Genomic DNA, 18,894 nt, shown 5'->3' on the forward strand with positions numbered 1-18,894 from the left:
TATCGCCTCAGGGCTGTCCCGAATTTATAGCACAGTAAGGATACCCGTAAAATTAATTCTGCGTGTTATAACACACGATTTGCATCATACATTGAAGAGATCGCCCTATTCTTGTATGTTCCCATGGCTCAGTGGATAAAGTGGCTGCCTGGGAATCAGATTATCTTTCTTGGTCGTTGGTTCGAATCTCGGGTAAGGCATTTTTTGAAATATTTCGAATATCGCCTCAGGGCTGTCCCGAATTTATAGCACAATAAGGATACCCGTAAAATTAATTCTGCGAGTTCTATCCTACAATTTGCATCATACATTGAAGAGATCGCCCTATTCTTGTATGTTCCCATGGCTCAGTGGATAAGGGGCTGCCTGGGAATCAGATTATCTTTCTTGGTCGTTGGTTCGAATCTCAGGTGAGGCATTTTTTGAAATATTTCGAATATCGCCTCAGGGCTGTCCCGAATTTATAGCACAGTAAGGATACCCGTAAAATTAATTCTGCGTGTTCTATCCTACAATTTGCATCATACATTGAAGAGATCGCCCAATTCTTGTATGTTCCCATGGCTCAGTGGATAAGTGGCTGCCTGGGAATCGGATTATCTCTCTTGGTCGTTGGTTCGAATCTCGGGTAAGGCATTTTTTAAAATATTTCGAATATCGCCTCAGGGCTGTCTTGGATTCTGAAAGAATTCGTCTGTCTGTTGTGTTCGTTTGTGTGTTTGTGCTAGTGTTTAGTTCTTTAAGTTTATAATGAAGTTCAGTGAAGAAAGTATGAAAGATGCAATCGATGATGTCCATAATGGAATGTCGATCAGAGCAGCTGCAGAAAAGAATCAAGTTGCCAAAACCACTCTATGTAATAGACTGAATTCTAACGGTGAAACCCCTGTTCGAGGTAGGCCTACCATTCTTCCTTTGAATGAAGAAAAATTGCTTGTGAATTGGGTTCTTCGAAGGGCAGTTATTTGCTGCCCTCTTACAAGAAGGGAACTTCTTGACACTGTACAGCGTATTTATTGCAAAATTGATGCGAATACCTCCTTCAAGAATAACCGGCCTTCAATGAAGTGGGTAGATACACTGAAAGCTCGTCATAATCTGTCCCTGAGGAGGTCTGAAGATCTTGATGGAGGGAGAACAAGGGTGATTACGTTGCTATATATTGAAATTTAGTTTTAGTTATAATGTTTTTGTTACTTCTTATTGTTAACAGGTGACGGAGGGAGATATAAAAGATTGGTATACGGGACTGGAATCCTTTTTGGAGGACGAAAATTGCCCGGAAATCTTACAGCAACCTTCTCGTTTGTTCAACGCTGATGAAATAGGGATTCAATTGGAACCTAATCCTAAAAGCGTGAAACTTCTCGTACCCAAGGGAATCGACGACGTTTTCATTGTGAAACGAAGAAATTCAAAACGATCGGTCACAGTAAGATATATATTTGAAAAGATGTAGAGAAACGTATTAACACTTCAAAATTAAGGTAATGGGAACATTCAGTGCAGCAGGTGTCAGTTTGCCCCCTTTTTTTGTTTTCCGATACGAAAGGGTACCTATGGCGGTGAAGAACTCAATTCCTTCTGGTAAAATAACGATTAACATTAAGCTCATTAGATTCCAATTATGTAACCCTTGACATACTTTTTACTAGGATGGGCATATGGAAACACGAAAAAGGGTTGGATGACTCAAGAGATCTTTCTTGTTTACCTGAGAGAGCAATTTTATCCATTCGTAAAGGACCTTCCTGGAATTGCTTTCCCAGTTTTGCTGTTAGTTGATGGAGCAAGCAGCCACATTTCATTGGAAGTCTCTGGTATCAATGAAAGATTGAAAGTTTTTTTTAAACAATTAAATAACGATTAAATAATGCTTCATTGATAGAATTCTGTAGGGAAAAGGAAATAATCCTCTATTCCCTTCTAGCCAATTCCACTCACATAATCCAACCAGCTGACGTGGGAATATTTGGTCCTTTAAAAAAAAAATGGTTCCACGAGTCCAGGCAATGGTACACTGAAACAAATAAGCCTGTTGATATGTATAACATTGCAAAGGTAAAATATTACATTCTACATAATTTTTCAATAATAAACATATCGTTTTCGTTAGGTTTTCAAGCGAGCCTGGGATGGAATTTCACCACAAATAGTTATCAATGCCTTTAAAGCTTGCGGAATATACCCATTCGATGCTGATGTGGTCGAGTACGTATTCATGTTTTGTAAATCATTGATGAAGCTAATAATAATTTAATGTTTTTTAAGTTTTTCAAAGTGCATTTCCACCAGAATATCGCTTCTTGAAGAACATGACGCTAATGTCGTTCCAGACGAAGAAAGCAACACAAATGGAGAAGTTGAGGCTGAGGTAATTTTAAAACTATAGTTATGGTGACATGTAATTTTGACATGAAAATTGGGTCTCAGATTACTCCAGAAAAAACCAGTTCAGGCGATTCCAACATTATTTCCAAAGAGAACCTGGATTCCTCTAATATTGCGTTTAGGGCTTTCCAGGATATCATGCCTGCCATTGCCAGAGCCCATGTTGAATCGACTATTCCATTGTCCTTGTTGCAAGAGTTTAGGAGTGCAGAAAGGTGTGGAGGAATATGGAAGGGAGAGGTGATTCATACGTCCCTCTTTAAATACTGGAAAGGATCGCATGTTGAAAAACAAGACAGATCATCCAAAGTGGCCCAAACCATTCCAGCCTTACCTAATCCTATAACTCCGTTACTTCGCAAAGGATTTCAAATGAATTCCCTTACTTCAAAAGATTGTGTAAGTATTTAATTACATTAATCCAATTTACCAGTTAAATATTATACTTTATCTTATGAAATGTTGAATAGTTGGATCTACTCCGAAAGCGAAAGCTTGGCGCAAAGGAGAAAAAGACCAAGATCAATCCTTCAGAAAAAAATGATGTTTCTGAATCAAGAGACGAGATTTGTGATTTGGAAGAGCCCTCAGTGGTCCCAAGTGATGGACATGGAGAAATAATACCCATTCCTACACAAGTTTCTTCTCAAGATCCCCCACAGGAAAATTCACAAGTTACAGGTTTGTGAACAAAACAGATTTATTTGCCATAATGAAATATTGACTCGTCATGTTGCATTACTAGATGACAACGTACAACAGATTTCTCCTCTGCCTGGCATAGATTGGGTTTGCTTTATCTGCAATAAAGATTTATCGGAACCAGGTCCCAAAAAAAGGGGCAGACCACGAAAATTGGCAATAAAGACCACATCAATCTGTTGCACAATCTGCTCACATTGGTAATTTGGTTTATCGTTTCCCTTTCACTTATCGAAGTATTAATAAGTATTTTTAGGTTTCATGTAACATGTATCCCCGGAAAACTACCTGAATCGGAAATTGGATACAAATGTGTCAATTGCAATGAACAGTCTACTTCGTAATATTTATATAACTTTTCTTTTTGTAAACGATTGATTAACTTTATTATATTTTCAGGAATAGCAACGAAAATTCACAGGTCATTCACATAGACATTTTATCGGATTTCCTAGAGGAGTGTCGCCAAGAGAGAGTTCTAACCACATATGATTACATTCAACCATATGGGTAAGTCAGTCTTTTTATATCATTATGGCATCAAATCACATTGTTTTGTCATTTGTTGAAGTCTCAAAAACACAAAGAATACCTGTTACGTAAATGCTGCTCTTCAAGTACTGTTCAACATCCCCTTCTTCATGTTGGGATTGAAAATAGCGAAAGAAAGCAAGGATTCTGCTTTGTCAGAAGATCCCATCGTTGAATATTTGTGTTCTATTTTCGATGCGATGACTTCTAACCGTTGTGCTTCGTCTCGGGATTTTTTGGTGTAAGTATATGACTTAAAAACTTATGTAGGAATTGTTAATAGGTATCCCAAAGTCATATGTATATCCATAGCACATCCACACTTATTTCCACTCACATTTGATCACTATTCGAAACCAATACCACAAATACCACAGTACAATTGGTCCCCCTGGAACATCCCTGCACTATTCCAGTAAGATGTCTATCCTTGCAATTCATACCTGTCTTTCTTTTTAATGGTACAAATCTTTCTTTTACACAGGAATCCATTCTATACCGAACTCCTCGACGAATTACCAACTCTTGAAAATTCACATTCTCTGTTTCACTTTGGAGTTCAAGGGGATGCTGGAGAGCTGCTTTACTTTTTGCTGTCCCGAATTAGGAATCGTGACACGCTATTGATGAGAGATCCACAGACAGTAAATCCTGTACAACAACATTTGGAAGGGAGAATTATCAAGATAATTCAATGTGTTCAGTAATTTTACAAACATTTTTATCATTAAAACAAATAGATAATTTTTCTTCAATACGACCATAGGTGCCCATCAATTTACGTCGACGAAATACAAGATGATCTCTTCGTTTTCCCTCTTATCACTTCAAATCCTGTTGGTGTGGCAGTCGATTTTATGGACCTTCTCAATGAGAGCTTTCAGACTGAAGAACCGAAATCATGTGCCTGTGGATCTTTAAGGAGTCGCGTAAAAAAACAATTTTACACTGTTCCAGAGTAAGGAAAAATAATAAGAATGCTAATCCAATGTTCTTAATCTTGAATATCCTTTTAGAACAATAATTTTTCAGGTCCTACATAGCAATTTGAACACAGTTAAAAATCCCCCTGCGAATCTGGACATCAATCCATGGAACTGCAATCCTGAGCTTGAAAATATGCCACATTATTCCCTGAAATCCATGATAAGGCACATAGGAAACTCTGCAAGTGGAGGTAATTTTAGGAAATGTAAACTATCACGAGGAAATATTGTAAGCAAATTAAATTTTTCAGGCCACTACGTTTCTTATATAACGGACCGAAATGGACAAAACAAGTGGAGCTGCTTCGATGACAGCAATGTTTCACTCGTTAAAAACAATATTGTCAATGATGATCCACTTCAACAAACCGTTGTGTTCGTTTACGTGAGGGACGACATCAATGACCATTGAAAATACATCATTTTGTCAATTAGCGCGTTGATTTCATTATTACATTAATTATTTGATTTGCATTAGCAAACATTGAAAACATTCATCATCCAAAAATGACTCATTAAGAGTAATATATAAATTCGGGAGAGCCCTGAGGTGATTTTGGAAATAATAAAAAATGCCTTTCCCGAGATTCGAACCTACATCCGAGGAAGATAATCCGAAAGATAATCCGATTCCCAGGCAGCCCCTTATCCACTGAGCCATGGGAATATACAAGAATTGGGCGATCTCTTCAATGTATGATGCAAATCGTAGGATATAACACGCAGAATTAATTTTACGGGTATCCTTACTGTGCTATAAATTCGGGACAGCCCTGAGGCAATATTCGAAATATTTCAAAAAATGCATTACCCGAGATTCGAACCAACGACCAAGAAAGATAATCTGATTCCCAGGCAGCCACTTTATCCACTGAGCCATGTGAACATACAAGAATTGGGCGATCTCTTCAATGTATGATGCAAATTGTAGGATAGAACACGCAGAATTAATTTTACGGGTATCCTTACTGTGCTATAAATTCGGGACAGCCCTGAGGCAATATTCGAAATATTTCAAAAAATGCATTACCCGAGATTCGAACCAACGACCAAGAAAGATAATCCGATTCCCAGGCAGCCACTTTATCCACTGAGCCATGTGAACATACAAGAATTGGGCGATCTCTTCAATGTATGATGCAAATTGTAGGATAGAACACGCAGAATTAATTTTACGGGGATCCTTACTGTGCTATAAATTCGGGACAGCCCTGAGGCGATATTCGAAATATCTCAAAAAATGCCTTACCCGAGATTCGAACCAACGACCAAGAAAGATAATCCGATTCCCAGGCAGCCACTTTTTCCACTGAGCCATGGGAACATACAAGAATAGGGCGATCTCTTCAATGTATGATGCAAATCGTAGGATAGAACACGCAGAATTAATTTTACGGGGATCCTTACTGTGCTATAAATTCGGGACAGCCCTGAGGCGATTTCCGAAATAATATCAAAAATGCCTAGGATTTGAACCCACGACTGAAAGTTTATAAATGCGATTCTTAGTAGAGTCACTCAACCCACTGTGCCACAAGAATTTTTTGGAAAGTGTCTTAACAAAATTATATAGAATTAACAATTAGGGGCAAGACTCTTATACAAAATCATAAAAGACGTAATGAAAAAAACTTTCATCATCAACATTCGACCTCACAATAAGTGTCGTCCAGGACGGAACTTAGAAGTTAGATAGTAAAACCCTGATTTTGACAGTTCAACTAGTGCCATCTTGCGTACATTATACTGTCCCGATTTTGTGTACTTGGGTGTCCCGATTTTGTGTTATGGGATTTATCGCCAGCAAGCTTCAAGTTCGATTTGATGGAAATTTCTTTATTTTTCTTGCATTTCTATGCATTGAATCTAAAGATTCTGTCGAGCTCTTTATTTTAAGACTAAATTCAGCTCAAAATAACCCCTAAATATCTTAATATTGCAAGATTGCAAACGTCCCAAATCTAGCTTTTTTCTAAGTCCTTTTTCCCAATATATTTTTTGTCATATCTTTAAAATTTGTACAGCTACATTGACATAGTTGTATATAAACGTAGATCCGTTCATTTTCTTTAATTTCAGCAACTTTTCTTATCGAAACTCGGGTTAGTTTTTGTTTTAAACTGAAAAATGTTATTTCGTCCCAAATAAGAAATTTTCGGGCCTGTCCCGAATTAGGTACTTTACCCTAGAGAGATCAAGGGAATTATCACGAATTCAAATTATGTCGTTTTTCAGAACATCATTCAAAGGATACAAACCTGTTCCTGGCAACGTGCTTATGAAGTAAGCTATTCTTGTAACAGGTTCTATTATGTATTTTGACTTCTAAATCATCTTTTAGGAGATAGCATGGTGGAAAGTGGCGCACTTATACTGAAGCGCTCAAGAACATTTTTCGAAATAATTATTAACGGCGAGATCAATAGCCAGCATGTAGTCGAGGTGAATCTAGAAATTAAAATGTTCCCCAATTTTATACCTGCAACTAGATTTCCATCTATTAAAATAAGTTAAGTGCAAGGGTGGCAACTAAATCATGAAGCATTGTCAATTTTTGTCACCTTTTCCTTTTACCTCATCAAGTTACGTCATTTTGCTTTTTCTCTCAGGAAAAGCTAATTAAGAGAGGGAAATTGAGCAAAAGCTGAGAAAATTGGGTTAAAATGGTGAAATTCAAGAAATTTAACTTTTAGCTAGCGATCCCTTGATGGAATCAATATGTCAATTGAAATAAATATACTTTCATCTTCCCCACTCTAACACTATACCTGCATTCCCTTTTGAAGAAATTTTTCAAAGTGGATTAGCATACATGTCTTGTAATTGAATTGATTACTTTTTTTCTTTTGCATACAGGGAAAGCATTGGGGAATTTCAGCTCGGGGGAGTTCACGATGAGAATTTTACTTCTTCGCATTCACCACCGACACCGACGAAGTTTTGTACTACAAAATTGGTGTCAAACAGCACAGGTGCGTTAAATAAAAATATCTCTTTCCTTACTTTCAACGTTTGCGAAGCTCACCTATGGGGAGTGGTGATCAATAATCCCCTTTCTAAATTACAAAATCGTTATAGTCGAGGGAGGCAAGATCTGAATGGAACTTGTAAATGGTGAAGCTGCCTTATTTTGTTTGAATGCTTTCGTTACTCCACCCATTTTACCGGTTGCCGTTCAAGAGTAGCAATCTAACTGTAATAATGGTAAAATCAATGAATAAGCACGTTGAGATGGCAAATTTGAATAGTTAAGAAAATTTATCAGCTACTTTTTTATTCGGGATAAGAAATATTAGTTCAGTATTGTATTTTTCCATGCCCTTTAGTTGGATTGCCTAGCGCTATTTTGAGTTCCAAAGAAAAAAATATTCATGTTTTTTTGTTTTCACTTCTTCATGAAGAAGTGAAAGTGTGTTTTTTGTTTAAATAGAGAATTGCTTGATCTACGATTCTTAGTGTGAAATTTCTACCAAATAATGCAGTTTGTGACAACTGCTTCGCCTCGTGACGCCGGGTTGTTCTGCAGAAGTTCCCTTCTAAAGAATGAAAATCTGATTTTCGGTTCCATATTATAGTTTTGTCAAGGGAACACCTAACTTTAAAACCCTGTAGTATACAGATGCGTCACATAAGAAATGTTTAACCAAATAAAAAAAATTTCTTTTATTATTCAACCAAGTAAAATATTTTTTCTTTTATTACTAGCCTTTCCCCTTTCCTACTTGTTGGTGAAGACCCACGCACTTATCTCGTTCACTTGGTCCATAACAACAGGAAAGCGAAGCAACGCACACACATGCACATGCACTTACCCAGCTAACATAACGAACGAGGATCAATCACTCCACCAACAGGTAATCCTACTTGAAAGATGTTTTCATGCATGCCAAATGTTTTCAAACTTTGCACTGAACGTTGAACCCTCCATCCAATTCTGAAAACCAAAAAAAAATGTACATTGCAGACTCAGACGTCTGTATGTAACATCGTTCGAATAATTTTCCTATCAAGACCAACACAAGTGTAGCTATAGTTTAATCAGTCAATTTGACTCGATCCATTAAATTCTAACACGAAAATGAGTCAAATTGCCTTTTGCATTCGCTGAATTGAGCTGTATTCACGATGAATACCCCCTACTATCTATCTGATGATCTGAGTAAAAACAGTTGCGTAAACGCCCTCCCAATTAACAGGTTATTACAGATTCAATTTTAAATTAGGTTTCCATAAATGGGTCAAAGTCTGTGACGATGTCAAATCATTTCCAACCACTTCCTACATTTGATGTGATCCTACACATTTAGGATCAAAAGAAAGACTAAAACGGAAGTTATGCGAGAGAAGAAGACAGTTGAAGAGGCAATTAGGGTTGGTGATCTACTGTATACGATAAACTATTCATTCAATCAGCATCCGGAAGTCTGAGGGGCTTGTCTTGTTACGCACTCAAATTCTTTTGAAAGACGAGTACTAATGGTTGAAACTATACGAGGGACAATAACTGCTAGGATATACGATTACGCTATTACGGGTAATTGGTTTTGTATAATTCACATTTTTGTCATGGCAAACGAGAGTCTAATTCTAGTCCTCTACGCAGATGCGTGTGTGTTGCACAACGTCAGTTTTCTTCCTCGTGACTATTTCAACCTGCGCATGCGATAGAAATCCCCGATGTGATGACACGAATAGGCCCACATTACAGATGGTTTTCGTACTAGTTGGAAGGCAATAGATCAGAATGGAGGATCTGACATCTCAAGTAAACGATTCATCACAATTTTCATCATTCGAATTCCCCATGATGGAGCAAAAGCTCACCGTGGCACAAGAGTGTTTCCGCAAGTCGATCGTCATCGTTGGATTGTGTTTGAATTTGATCGTGATCGTGGTGGTGAGCTGTTCGCGACAGCTGCGTTATCCTCGTCATATTTTCTGGGCTGTCATTTCGTTGTTCGAATGCGTATTTTTAATCAAGTGTGCACTCGAGATTGCCGTTATCGCCTACCACAATCAACTGGCTTGCCAGATTTTAGTCATACTCGCACCTGTTGATTATTCGGTCCTGTTGCTCATTTTATCGCTCGCCGCTCTCGATCGCTACTTGGCTATCGTCCGCTACGAATGGTACAAGAAACGCGTCACTAACTGCTGTGTCATGGCAGTCATTTCTGCGCTCTCCGCTCTGTCAATCTTCGTCATTACTATTCCGTTTTGGACTGGCTATCAATCAATTTATACCTGCACCAATAATTTGACTCACATGAACTGGATCCTCATTTGGGACTTGTTCTTAGGGATCACCGGTGTCGTTCTTCACTTTATGATCTTCATGGAATCGAAAACTCTGATCAAACATTATGTGCCCAATTATCGCCAGGAGTCCATTACAGTCAGATTTGTCAACTCGACTGCCAGACAGCCCGGCATCAATTCTATTTCCGGTAATACTTGTGGATTTGTTATCAATTAGGTGGATTTTATTTCTTCTGAATTGGATCGGCAGGCTTTATTAGCCTTTTCTATTTGGGGAAGCCTTATTTAATCTCTCGTTTGCTTGTCGCCGCATCTCTATGGTGATCGCACCTTTAAAACCTGAGTAAAACAAGGATTGGCACCTATTATGCTTACCCTTGCAGGCGCTCTTTGTATTTCATAGTTACAGAGTTGGATGAAATAACTCACAGCTTCTAGATCCTTTAAAAGGGTTATAAAACTTGCACATTTTCTCAATGAGCAAATCATTATAGGAATTGCCTAGCGGTTTTCTATGTAAATCCTTCGGCTAAGCGTCGAAAAAAATTCAAATTGATGTGCATATAATTGTTTTTACAGGAGATACGTCCCAATTAGCTAGAGGAGGTTTCGCTCCCGAGAATCCAGTCGTAAACATAATTGAAAACTCGAGCCGACACTTTCCCCAACATTTTCAAGTTCCTTCTGCCATTGAAAATTTTGACACCGAATGTTTCCCTTGGATACAGTCACGCTCAAGTATAAATCGACTTGAAGTCCGCGCCGCTCTGAACATGTCTGTCAACATTTTACCGTTTTGGCTGTGTACTTTCCCAGTTTCTTGCAGTGTTATTGCTCTTTACTGGTGCCTCCGTTTCAAAGGGAACTGCGATTATATTTTGCTACCATGGCCTTACTTGTGGAACTTGTTCCTTCTCCATAGCATCTATAATCCCATTATGTACATGTGTACAAGTTCCGAATTCTGTCGAGCTCTTCTTCACACCTTCAACAAGTTGACTGGGGTATTACGAAAATGAGATGGACTTTCTGACATTCTCAATTCCTCCCTCTTATAAGCTCAGCTTACTGTGTTTTATGTCTGTCATGCCAACAAAATCCAAGTTTAAAAGTTCAAATGATCAATGTGGTACCACTGATTTCTCTGTAATTTTTTGGCACACAAGTTGCCAACCCAAACTAATACTTATTTGTAGCCCCTTTTTGAATGGTCTGTCTATAATCATTATTTGAACATTTCAAAATTAAACAACTCATATCTAACCTGGTATCTCATAATCGGTGAAGTCAGTCTTTCAGTAGCTCTAGGTTTTGCGCATGCGACTAAATTTAATTTCACACACATGCTCCCTGGCACGACCTTATTACTATATTTTAACCAATTTTGTTTACATTGGGCTTAGTTGGGATCGCCCGAGATCGTCAGAATGGAGGAGCTGATATGCGACATAAACGATGTGTCAGCACTATCGGACTTTGAAGATATAACATTTTATTTGTCAGAGCTGCAGAACATTACTTTTATCGAAAAGTGTTTCCGAATTTTTGTCGTCTTTGGTGGAATACCTCTCAAATATATTGTCGTGCTACTTTTGATTTATTCACACCAGTTTCACGACCCATGGGTCGGACATCCGATTTTCCGGTCTGCAATCTCGTTCTTGAAATGCGCGTTGTTGTTTCAATGCGTTTTGGAACAGGTGATCGTCATCAATCGCGACCACTTGGTCTGTCGAATTTTGATTTTGATCGCACCTACTTCTACTTTTTCGTATTGCTTATCCCAACTGTGGTCGCCATTTACCGTTACCTGAACATCATCCGCTGTGAACGGTACGACATCAAACAATTTGTTTATATTTAATGGTTTATTTTGGTAGTATTGGTAAGTATTGGTTTATTATCTTTTAGTTTATTTGAGTGTGGTATAATTGGTTGCTTATCGTTGCATCGGCTCTTTAGCGGGACTGTTGTTCTTTTCTTTAAATAACAAATTTCCAACATGTCCACTAGAGTGCAGTAGTGACAGTTTAGTCTCGGTCCGGTCTCACTCGTGTTCAGGTGTGCAGTGCAGACTCGTTTTTTCCAACTTCGTTGTAAATTGTGTAATTAATTTTTACATAGATTTTTCGTTTACTGTGATCAATAATACCCATAAGTGCTAGCACTGATTGCACTTAACAGTGGTCCTGTGTTTTGTGGACCTAATGTTTTTGCAGATGGCGAACCATTAGGCTTGAATTTCACGTACTTTCTGGACGTAGGTTCGTTCCCCTTCTGTAAGTCGTGATTAGTTTAGTTATATGCCCATAGGTTAGTTAAGATTAGCTCTATTCTCATTGGAAGTAGAATCAGGTAGTTTTTTGTTGTTTTCAACCAAGATAGAGTCCATCACACCAAAACTTTCCAATCCTAGTGTAGTGTCACCATGCTAGTGTCTCATTGCATTGCAGACTTTGCAGTATTGTAAATTTACTAAATTATGTGGTAATGTAACTTATCTAAAAATGTTGGCAGTGTTACACCATTCTGCCAATGTGATGTCCAATATTAATTCTGTTCTAATATTTTTTTATTTTTATTTCTCATTTTGGACTGGAAACCTACTTGCTCATGTTCTGTGGACCTTTTTCTGATTCCTGCTGAGCATCCCGTTCCCGTGCATCCTTCTGCACTCCAACATTTGAATAATATTCGAAATTTCGTGCGATTATTTCACGATAATCAGGAATCTGTTACTGCGAGAATTGCCAGCAGTCACACACGGACGTCTAACGCCCATTATGGAAACACCAGATGAAACGGTACCGTAGGCCTACTTTTCGTATTCGTTTTCTTGTGCCAAAAGATAGGGATGGAATTTTGCAAATTTTACAACGCTGTTGGAATTGGCGCTCGTTCAAAGAGGTTTTGCCGTTTTACAGTCAAATCATTGGGCATTTCTACATTTTATTCGCGTGGATATCGTACTTTAACATAACACAATATAATATATGAGAAACATTTTGTACACGAGGGAGTGTATCTGGGAAATACATGTATCAGTTGCTACATGGCGCGCATGCAACAAAATTCGAATCGAGATATATTTCAATTGGCATCGATTGGCATCAGTTGTGAAAATATTCAGTCTTAGTATATACACGTTAGAATGGAGGAACAGACAAGCGTCATGAATGGCACTGCATGTGGAACTATTACATTTGATTTATTCATGACGCTGCAGGACATAACTTGTTTTCAAGAGTGTTTGCGTGTAATGGTATTCCATCTTAGTAGTTGTTTAAATTTGGTCGTAGTAGCCATCTCGCTAGTGGTAGTTTGTTCGCGAAATTTATTCTTCCCGCGTCCAATTTTCGTGGTTGTCATTACGTTCTTCGAATTTGTAATATTGTGTCAATGCTTCCTGGAACTGGCGGTTATTATCAATCGAGATCACCTGGCCTGTCAAACGTTTGTTCTTCTTGTATCTGTTTTTTACTCTTTCGTGTTGCTCATTATATCGCAGAGTATTCTAAGTCGCTACTTAGACATCATGGATGACGAAACCAAACTGCTTTCTATCTGGGATTTTGTCCTGATTCTGACGATTAATTGCGCTCTGATATTTGTGATTCATTCTTCTCCTTTATGGACCAGCTATCACCCCAAGTCTTCCTGCGCTGTCGATTTCGATCATATTATTTGGACATTTTTTTGGGACATGTTCTTGAGTAGGCCTATAGTTTGCATCGGTTTTTACATCACGATTTTAATGGAATCCCAGTCTCATTTCTTGCAGGAGCCCCAATCTAAGAAGAAATCTGTTACTCCGATAATGGCCATCACTCCCGACATCCGTCCTGGTAATTCTTAACTTACAATTTTATCGGGTTGAAAGTAAATTGCCGTGGGAACAAATTGAGCTCTATTTTGCCCAAGTGGGTGTTTAACTGTTTATTGCGCTCAATTTAGCCCTAGTCTGATCAAATTTGCGTCTATTCAGTCTATTCATCGTCTTTATTTTCAAATAAACAAATAAATAAAAAGATATTGAATTGAGCTAATAAGCTATTCAGACTAAGATTTCCTTGACATTTGAAAATGACGTAGTACTCTGATTACATCTGTGGTACATCAGATCGAATGCGCCTTACTAGACTAGCCGCGCATGCGACATCATCCCTGTATTCTAGTCAGTCCTGAAACATTTGGGCTTAGTTGTAATACGTCAGAATGGAGGAATTGACATACTCGTGGAATGCTACTTCTTTCGAAGAAGAAAATACATATGATGATCCCACAACAGGGGTGCCAAACATCATTGATTTCACGCTAAAGTGTTGTAAAAATTCGTCAATTCTTATTGGATTCTTTACCAATTGTTTCATTCTATTAGTATTTCATTCACGACATTTTCTCAATCCGCCTCCAATTTTCTGGGTGGTCGTTTCGTTCTGTAAATGGGGATTTCTGTTTCAATACGTGAGTGAATTGGTAATCAAAGTGATTCGCGACCATCTGGAAGATCAAGTGGTCATTGTGTTTTATTTCCTCGTCTCATTCGTCCTCTTATCATTCATTATGTTGCTTGCTGTTGACTGCTATTTTGAGATCCTCGATCACCAATGATGGTACAAAGATCTTTCCATAATTTGGCAAGGTCATACCAGATAAATAATTCTGCGCTTTCATTTTTGTGATTTTTTTTTTTGTCGTCCATCCGACGGTCGATGTTCTCTGGAATTCGGGAAATTTTGTTGGATAACGTTTACATAACTTGATCATGATTTCCATGGAATCCGATGGAATCCCCGAATCCAAGGCTTTAATTTCGGACACAGCCGTTCTTAGATGAAAATGTACATGATTCCTTTCAAATCAGAGCGTAGGAGCTGTTATTTAAAATAATTTTAACCGGCGAATACCGAATCCAGTTTTCTGTAAGCTAATTGTTTCGATTTTTTGTTTGTTTGTTATAGGACGAAGACTGACGTCAAAAGTAGGTCAACCAAAACTCCCGAAATCGCACAAACAATCGTAAAAGAAAAGACGCATACCTCAATAGATTCTCAGAATACCCTCAACCAGCATCGTCCGTTATCTATCCTGCCAGCGAAGTCTTCGCTTCAATTGAATCAGCAAGTTTGCCCATTTTTCTTTTGTACCGTTGGTGTTTTCTGCGGGTGATTCACGACTTTAATTCTAAATAATGTCATAATGTCTTTATAATCACATATCTAAGCGAAACTTAATTTTGCTCCTTCTTGTTGACATTTAATCCACCAACTACCACACTCGTTTCACCTTCAGGTGAAACCTCATCTCAGGTAAAGCACGAAATTTGATTTCCCTATGTAATCCTCCGTGCTCTTCTCTCCCTAAACCTTCGAGTGCGTATTTCAGTTCGCTTGCTTTGGGTATGTACACGAGTTGATGAGATGAGATCCCCCGAGTGTGGTCTAACTAAAAATCCGATGGCTTTTGTTACAAGGGAATCGCTATCCAAACTGTCACGAATCCGCAAACTTCCCCGACAAAAGTATCCGTCTCACTCACTGATGTAAAAGTAAGTGACTCTCTAATCTAAAAGTAAATGATTCTGACATGCTTGCTATAACGAAACTAAGCGATGAAATATGAACGATACCAATAATTCATCCCACTAACAAACTTAACACTGGAGTTGTCGGACTATCGATGTCGGGATATGTTACCCTCATTTCATTTGATTTTAATTGTGATTAATCTAAAAATAATTGTGCTCTTTCTGACTGTGATAAAATTAAATTTTCCTAATCTATTATGCTTTTTTATGTCCCGATGTTAGGTTGAAAATTGGTTTATTTTGACGGCAAGTGTCAAACTTGCTTTTAAACGAAAAAGAAAGTAATATCTGCTGTATTTTTATAAGCTGCCTTCGCCATGGTGAACTGCCCGGCAACCGGCTGTTATATCTTTGAAATGCTCTAAAGCAACAGGACGTTGTTAGGTATTTGACGCACCCACAAGACGCGCGCATGCCGAGAGAACTGGAACCGAAGACCGCAACGCATATATTCACGAAGAGAAAATGCTCGAACTCAGTTAGCTTCAGAATGGAAGATCGAACATCGGTCGTCAATGTAACACCGCCTTGGCGAAAGACGTTCGACTTCCAGATGATGCAGGAGGACATCACTTTCGGACAAGAATGTTTCCGCAAGGCGATCTTGGTCGTTGGTTTGTTTTTGAATTGTACCGTGTTGCTAGTGGTGAGCTGTTCACGACAGTTGCGTTATCCTCGGCACATTTTCTGGGCCGTCATTTCGTTTTTTGAATGCCTCTTTCTCATTCAATGCGCACTTGAACTGGCCATTGTTTTTAATCAAGATCAACTGGCCTGTCAGATTTTCATTGTACTTGCGCCAGTCGTTTATTCCATTCTCTTACTCATCCTTTCAATGGCCGCACTTGACCGCTACTTGGCTATCGTCCGCTATGAATGGTACAAGAAAAGCGTCACTAATTGTGGAGTCATCACCGTAATTTCCTTTGCGTCTTTCCTGTCATTCGTCGTCATCACCATCCCGTTTTGGACTGGCAATCAATCAATTCACACCTGTAGCACCAATTGGGTTGACATGTACTGGGTCCTTCTTTGGGACTTGTCTTTGGGTGTCACCTGCGTCATTCTCCACTTTAAAATCTTCTATGAATCCAGAACTCTCATCCAGCAGTATCTACCCAACTATCACCAGCAGTCCGTCACAGTCAAATTTGTCAACTCTCGATCGGGAAACTCCAATTTCGGTAATACTTTATTTTCGAAACATTTTATTGATTTTCTATGTAGTGTCGTTAAGTCGCATAGAGATCTGTAGCTTCTGTGAATTGGTTCAATTGATGCAATTACCACAACTCTCGTGGCTATTATTTTTTGTTTGCTGTCAATTTGTTGTTTCATTCGTTTGCTGTTAATAGCGACACATTTTTTCTTAATTTAAATGCTATTGAATTTAATTTTCCCGATAAATCAATAAATACTAGTTGCCCTGTGCTAAATATTCCTCTCATATTGATATCATACATCATATTCATCTTCTCTGGATTGTATTTTCTCACAAAGGATTCGGTAGTGCGGAGCCAAAACCAGTTCCGGAAAAGATTTCCGTTGCCTTCGCGGAACATTCAGCCGTTGCTTTGAATGAAAATGACGCTTGTTTGCATCCTGACAATTACCGCCTACCACCGGCTATTACCCATCTCGACACTGAATTCTTCCCCTGGATGAAAACCCGCTCAAAGATCAGTAGACTTGAAGTGCGAGCCGCTCTTAACATGTCCGTCAATATTTTACCATTTTGGTTATGTACTTTTCCGGTTTCTTGTACCATTATATCTCTTTACTGGTGCATACGGCTCGAAGGCGATTGCGACATGATTTTGCGTGCATTGCCATACGTGTGGAGTTCATTCCAACTTCATAGTGTCTATAATCCCGCGATGTACATGTGCACAAGTTCCGAGTTCTGGCGAGCTTTTCTTCACATGAAAAGAAAATTGACTAATCCTTTTCATATCCACAAGAGTTAGATTTTTGCTTAATCGATTTGTCGTTGTGCATTGTGAAATTTATTAAAGAATACATTAAAACAGAATCGAATTTTACTACTAAGAGCTCTATCATAAAAGATTTTGAATTCTAATTACTATGTCGTAACTTTTGAATTGGAATTAAGAACTAGTTAAGCTGAAAAAAAGAAGATGATTTTTATGACACAACAATGTAAAATGAAGCAAAAGACCCATAGCTTTAATTTCTTTGTTAATATATTCTGTTTATCTTGTAAAGAATGTTTCCTATTTCAAAATTTATTTACTTCATCCTAATAGGTATATAGTACTTCAATAGAACGAGGAGATAGGAAGTAAACTACACACAACAGGCTTTATACGTATCGTATAACACAATCATACCAATCAACTAGACCATCGCCCGAATGGGTTGTTATTATGGAGGTTGGAACATTAAAAAATCCATTTTGTACGCAATATATAGGTTGCACTACCTCAAGGGCTCAATGTACTAATTACTTTTTTTACGCTGCGGAATAACTTGGTGTAAAATATGGAGGTAAAACCGGTAAAACCATGGGTATCTCCATACCCCTGGTAAAACCAACACATCTATGGAGATTAGCAATAGATGGCGCGTAATTGTTGTGTGTCTCCTAATGGCGGTTTGTTGTCATGAAAACGGTTCGCTGTTTTCATTCAATTTGCAGAAATATCGTAGGTAAATTTAAGATAATGTTAACATTTTATCGGCGATGCCTTTTATTTCATTGATGTGTTGGCCATAATCTTCATATTTTTCACTGTACCTTTGTATGAGAGTGAATGTAAAGAAACAGGAAACTCAAAAGTCTCAACTCTCTGTTTGCCGAATTTGCTCATGGTCTGCTTAGCAATATTTTTCAAGAGATGCAGGTAACAACGAACTGAAGCAAATTAATGTGTTGAAAAAATCTTCTAATATTTTGCTTTAGGTTCAACATGATTATCTGTTTATTATTGAAGATTTATCGATAAACATGATGTTGATAACTATTGTCGTGTAGCATGTTTCTAATGCCATTAAACAGGCAGATGGACCAGCATTATTCTTAAGTTTTCCAAAAATGTAAACTTCTATTTTATCTTCTAAGTTTTAATGTTCTATTATTAATTAATTGTTATGTCGAAAAACAACAAATCATAGTCACTAGTCAGCATCATCATGTGGACTGGACATACTGGATGATCAGGACTAGAAATCTTCACATTCTTAAAAAACCTGATGAGCATCACCAAAAGTATGTTTAGTTTATTAACTTCAATACATTCTATTTAATAAGTTATTTTTGTTTCTACAGAAGAGACTTGGTTGTTGATCTGACTTTTCCTATTCGTCCTTGAAGCGAAAAATCGAGCAAAAAAAAGCGAAAAAAACAAACAAACACACATTTAACGCTCTATTCATCCCCGTCTGAATGATCGGTAAAACTGATCGGTAAAACTGATC

General features: G+C 38.0%; 1 protein-coding gene and 1 long non-coding RNA gene across 8 annotated transcripts; both read left to right on the plus strand.

The window, feature by feature from the left end:
- The first annotated feature begins 11,913 nt into the window (after positions 1–11,913).
- On the plus strand, positions 11,914–17,681 carry LOC124349747. Of its 6 annotated transcripts, none has more exons than XM_046800571.1 (5): positions 11,914–11,974; positions 12,598–12,673; positions 13,651–13,714; positions 14,831–16,640; positions 16,957–17,681. In XM_046800571.1, exons 4-5 carry the CDS (start codon positions 15,869–15,871, stop codon positions 17,421–17,423), a joined length of 1,239 nt encoding a protein of 412 aa, XP_046656527.1. In that variant the 5' UTR covers positions 11,914–11,974; positions 12,598–12,673; positions 13,651–13,714; positions 14,831–15,868; the 3' UTR covers positions 17,424–17,681. The 6 variants fall into 6 exon arrangements, with proteins under 6 accessions (XP_046656527.1, XP_046656526.1, XP_046656529.1 ...); XM_046800573.1 differs by having other exon boundaries at positions 11,920–12,673; positions 14,831–14,854; positions 14,917–16,640; XM_046800570.1 differs by lacking the exon at positions 13,651–13,714.
- A 333-nt stretch (positions 17,682–18,014) lies between these two features.
- Positions 18,015–18,886, plus strand: LOC124350367. 2 transcript variants are annotated; one of them, XR_006920846.1, is made up of 5 exons: positions 18,015–18,126; positions 18,228–18,320; positions 18,380–18,513; positions 18,592–18,685; positions 18,746–18,886. It is a non-coding gene; the product is annotated as an uncharacterized LOC124350367 (long non-coding RNA). The 2 variants fall into 2 exon arrangements; XR_006920845.1 differs by having other exon boundaries at positions 18,022–18,320.
- Positions 18,887–18,894: the final 8 nt, after the last annotated feature.

Source organism: Daphnia pulicaria, chromosome 7, assembly GCF_021234035.1.
Source record: "Daphnia pulicaria isolate SC F1-1A chromosome 7, SC_F0-13Bv2, whole genome shotgun sequence".
NCBI classification, from domain to species: Eukaryota; Metazoa; Arthropoda; class Branchiopoda; order Diplostraca; family Daphniidae; genus Daphnia; species Daphnia pulicaria.

Excerpts from the sequence above, each read along its gene's own strand:
- LOC124349747 (XM_046800571.1), top strand. The coding sequence starts at position 15,869 with ATGCCGAGAGAACTGGAACCGAAGACCGCAACGCATATATTCACGAAG. Across the intron at positions 16,641-16,956 it reads ATCGGGAAACTCCAATTTCG|GATTCGGTAGTGCGGAGCCA; the intron begins GTAATACTTTAT and ends TTTCTCACAAAG.